This window comes from Curcuma longa, chromosome 15, assembly GCF_044706935.1.
Source record: "Curcuma longa cultivar G26 ecotype Majalengka, Jawa Barat chromosome 15, ITB_CL_G26_1.1, whole genome shotgun sequence".
In the NCBI taxonomy this organism is placed as follows: Eukaryota; Viridiplantae; Streptophyta; class Magnoliopsida; order Zingiberales; family Zingiberaceae; genus Curcuma; species Curcuma longa.
The window spans coordinates 10,566,935-10,571,764 of NC_133875.1; the positions used below are offsets into that span (position 1 = coordinate 10,566,935).

Consider the following 4,830-nt stretch of genomic DNA (forward strand, 5'->3'; position numbering starts at 1 on the left):
CAGGCTATCTTGATCTAGTTGACTACTTCATCATCAATCAATTCCCAATTGATTAAGTAGACTTTAATTGACTATTACAATAGAAACATTATGTATGCTCATAATAGAGTTTTAGTTGTTGAAGTACCTTATCCCAAGTAGTAAGCATGAGACATATGTTGCTTGAGGTTTTGAGTTTGAATCCTCTTAGCAACATGTATTTGTTGACTGAGGTGCTATGCGATTCAAGTCTTAGCAACATGTATTTGTTGGCTGAGGTGCTGTTGAGACAGTATGCTCTTATCAACATAGTGATACCGTACATGTTGGCTGAGGTGCTGTTGAGGCAGTATGCTCTTATCAACATAGTGGTACCGTGCCTCAAAAAAATACCTTAGGGGGTTTTCTGATATGGGACCGTTTCGGCGGTGGAGCCGATCACTATAAAAAGTTTACCCACTACAGTTTTGTCCTCGGGGCAATGGTGCCGCGGTAGGACATCCAGGTTGTTATCCAGACACCCGCGGTTCGATCCCCAGTTACGGCGTATTTGTAAGAATTTTCCTCCAAATAGGGAGCGCAATAAAAGGATGTTGGATGTCTGGGTTGACCACCGTGCACTTCCCGATTTATCCTGGTGGCCAGTAAGAAATTTTCATAGGACCGGACCGGTTACCCTCAAAAATAGTCAATAAAGCTAACTAAGATTTATCATTTTTTTAGTCAACTACTTAGTCGATAGACAACTGATCTATCAACCTATTCATCTTGAAATAGAACTATTTTGTTCATAAGATTTCTATCTTTAGTCGATTGTTTGATCGACTGAATAGATATTAGTCAAGTGAACTATGATCAATCAATTGTTTGTAAGCTTTCTACTGTTAATTGATTTCTTAATTGATTAACTATATTCATTGACTAAATATAAGTATTAGTTGACTAACACATTGACTTTGACCTCAAAATATTTATTTCTCAATAAATCATCGCTTAAGTAAGAAAGTTACCGATGCTCCAAATACATGTTGTTTTCAAACAAGTCACATGTTAAAAAAAAAATAATCCCAGTTAGTCGTATTGACTCAATCCCTGGGGTGATCGGTCCAGCCCTATGGAAGTTTTCCACCGGTCACCAGGGTAAATTGGGAAGCGCACGCAGCGGCCAACTCAGATGCCCAGCATCCTTTGATTGCGATCTCCATTTGAAGGAAAATTCTTGCAAATACGCCGTAGCTGGGGATCGAACCGTGGGTGCTTGGGTAACAATCTGAATGTTCTACCGCGGGGACAAAACAAGTCACATGTTAAGAGTTTACCTTAGAGAGTTCTTATATGTCTTATTGATCTTGATGTACATGGACTCTTTATCTACTAACACTACCCAAAAAAAAATGAATTTAAGGATGAAATTTAGTGACAAAAATAATTCATTGTAAATCTGTAACAAAAATAGCAACAAAAATATTCCCAATTCCATCTATGCCTTCACACTTCGTCATTTGCATTGCAATATTCCACCCACAAGCTACCTAGCTAGCCATGGCCACCACCACCATGAACTCCACCCTGCTGGCCTGCACCTACTCCCTCCCCGGGACCTCCGATTCACCCCCAAAGCTCGTCGCCGCCCCTTCGTTCCCACCGGTGACTTCCTCCTCCTCCTTCAAGTTGCCCGTCATCCGAGCCCAGCGAGCTCGAGCAGCGGCTGCCAAAGAGGACGCGCAGAGGGAAGGAAGAAGGGCTGCTCTCGTCGGCCTCGCTGCTGCCCTCCTGGCCTCCGCAACAACCACTTCATCCGCGAACGCCAGCGTCTTCGATGAATACCTGGAAAGGAGCCAAGCTAACAAGGTCTATCAATCATCATGCATGTTTTAATCTATTGATATAGCCGACTCCACCTAGTGGAATAATAAAAATCATATAAGTCATGCAGGAGTTGAACGACAAGAAGAGGTCGGCGACAACCAATGCTAACTTTGCTCGCGCGTACACAGTCCAGTTCGGAACCTGCCAGTTTCCTGAGAACTTCACTGGCTGTCATGACCTAGCAAAGCACAAGGTAATTAACTCAATTAATTAACAAGTTTAATTAAGCTTTTCTTAATTAATTAATTAATTAATTACGTTTGGGAATGTATATATATATATACAGAAAGTGCCTTTCATCAGCGATGACTTGGAGATTGAGTGTGAGGGCAAAGACAAGTACAAGTGTGGATCCAATGTCTTCTGGAAATGGACGAAATAGATCGAACTTAAATTGATTGTCATTTTGTTTTGTGTAATATATATAATCACTCAATTACTATTGTCTTGTAGTTATTGTTGTAATATTTATAATTAATTTTGTGTAATCACTACTCAATTACTCTCTAAACAAACTTCTTAATTGGTACCCATTGATGTGTTTATTTTTATTTTTTCATTTTCTATTTTGTAAAGTAAGTTTTATTTATTGTAAGAAGATCTAGAGATAAACAACCATTTAATTACTCAAAGAAACACTTAATCCATTTGTCTGCCCCGGGGCCCGGGGGTGTGTGCAGTGGTAAAACATGCATTTAAAAAAATAATAAGAGAATCATGATTTAAATTTTAAATAGGATGAATATTTGGGAGATCTACTTCTATGAATTTACTTGGTAGATGACTAGAGGGAAGACTGTCTACCTCTAGATGATGGATTATATGAGTTGCTTCAAGTAAATCTAGATGTTGGTTTATCAATCAATTGATTAGTTCATCAATCGACTTACTCACTATCGATTGATTTAATACACCACTTGACTAGTCCAACCACAATATGTCAAAACACTTGAGGTATTAACTAGTTGACTAACTTCTGATGGGTCTTGTAGTATCGCAAGTGCACAGTGTCATTAGGTAATAAAAAGTGTATTGTTCTTAGGGACTGTGTGTTGAGTACCAAAATACTCGCGAAAGCGATTATCTAGAAAGTCGAGTAAAGGTGTGTTTGAAAAGAACCAAAGTGATCGAAAGAAAATTGTGAGAAAGCTTAGCTCGAGAGAGAATCTTAGGATTTCAATTTCATAATGATGAATGTTGACGAATGCAGTGTCTTTTATCTTGACATACGTTTATGAAAGAATTCTTCCAAGATGATTAGATGTGCTTATAGGATAAGGAGAAGAATGAAAATACTGATGTGTCTGTCCCAATTGCAACTTATAGAATGGATTAGGATAGACCTTTTAAGTTCCGTGACAAATCATAAAAGTCTAAAGAGAATTAACCACTTTAATGATAACTTTACTAGAGTCACTTTTAGAGATGCTCCTATCACGAGATCTCCACGAACCTCTAGATGTTACCTTTACTTCATGATATGAACCCTCAAGTCGGTCCTAGAGACTAGAGAATTAGAGTGCCAATATGTACATCTCCTATTCTCCTTTGATACAATTGTATGTTTATATGCAATGACTACGATTAGGGTTCACCTCTTGGTCTATCCCGACGGGATTACTATCTAAATCAAATCCAACAATAATGATGGATGGAAAAAAATACGAACTAGAACTGATCACAAAATCGTAGGTGTCATAAACAGACAAGGACCAATGCATTTATTCATCTAGCAAAATATCAAGCTACTCCATATTCCTAAAATTAGGGAGACTACTCTATAGTGATGGAGTTACAAACTAAAGACATTATTTCACAAATAGAAATAAGAGTAAGGTTTAGAAAAAACTCAACGATGTCTTCAGAAGAACTTCAATTACTCCTTAGCGGCGAGTCAATCTTTGCCTCCTCGCAAGATGGCTCTCCCAATGGTTTTTGTCACAAACCCTTATATTTTTCGATATTCTTTGGTTGGAGCCTTTGGATTCCTTTTATAGCTTTGGAAGTTTGCTTGATCTCCAACAAAATCCGTTTATTTAAGGAGAAAAAGGTTTGGCGTGCCACGATCATGTTGGAGAGCACGACCAAGCCATTTGCTCCCTATGTTGAGATCTTGGAATTGGTAGAGCTTGGCATGGCTAGGTCGTGTTTTCCTTTTGGTGTCCCTCCATTCTCTGTTGTGCACCTTGCCTCCTCATATGGTACATGGTCGTGGTGAGGACCTCCCTCTTCGATTTCATCCAATTGTTGAGATCTTTGTGTCTTGTCAATACAATTGCAAACAAGCAATCTCTTGAACTAAATGGATGAAATGCATGATAATGCTAGAAGTAAATATAAATATGCTTACGTAATAATGGAACTAAAGAAAAATAAGATAGAAAAATGAAATACGAATCACACACATCAGCTTCCCATACCAATTAATTGGCACCTTGACTGCAAGCACATCTACAATTGAGTCATCCTAATTAAGCTAGCATCTACTCACACCCCTTGTATATAAGTCACTCTGATCATATCTCTCGTGGAATCTTTCCAAGCCTTGAGTCTTCTCCAATCAAGCTACTCACCTCTCGGATTGCTCTTCATGTCATATTTCACTCCTTCACTTACATAGTTCACCTCCTAGGCTTGGTCGTGCTTTGATGCTCCTCGTCTTGTGGTCCTTTAAATATCTATATTATCTTTCTTCGATCTATTTGGACCTCGAGCCATTAACCACCTTGGCCACGCACCAAGTCAACTATATATTTGGTAGATCTTACCCAACTTCACACATATATCAAAAAAAAAAATTTTATTTTGAGCAACTATAAGATATTCTACTTCTTTAAATAAGTCTCTCTCACTATTCTCAAATTTCTCTCATTGTCTCGTATAGAAAAAAAATTTCTTCAATCTTGTTGTTCATGAAATTAATTAACCACAATATAACCATACTATTTTCTGATTTTTCAACTTTTTAATCTCAAATCAACC

At 38.1% G+C, this 4,830-nt stretch overlaps 1 protein-coding gene across 1 annotated transcript; it reads left to right on the plus strand.

Moving 5' to 3' along the window:
• Positions 1-1,483: 1,483 nt before the first annotated feature.
• LOC141846410 (photosystem I reaction center subunit N, chloroplastic) lies at positions 1,484-2,373 on the plus strand. Its single transcript, XM_074734443.1, has 3 exons — positions 1,484-1,830; positions 1,916-2,041; positions 2,135-2,373. The coding sequence occupies exons 1-3, from the start codon at positions 1,522-1,524 to the stop codon at positions 2,228-2,230; spliced, it is 531 nt and encodes a 176-aa protein (XP_074590544.1). The 5' UTR covers positions 1,484-1,521; the 3' UTR covers positions 2,231-2,373.
• Positions 2,374-4,830: the final 2,457 nt, after the last annotated feature.

Bases quoted from the DNA above. Each gene is read 5' to 3' on its own strand.
- LOC141846410 (XM_074734443.1), top strand. From the start codon at position 1,522: ATGGCCACCACCACCATGAACTCCACCCTGCTGGCCTGCACCTACTCC. The intron at 1,831-1,915 runs GTCTATCAATCA...TAAGTCATGCAG, and splicing joins AAAGGAGCCAAGCTAACAAG to GAGTTGAACGACAAGAAGAG. The intron at 2,042-2,134 runs GTAATTAACTCA...ATATATATACAG, and splicing joins ATGACCTAGCAAAGCACAAG to AAAGTGCCTTTCATCAGCGA.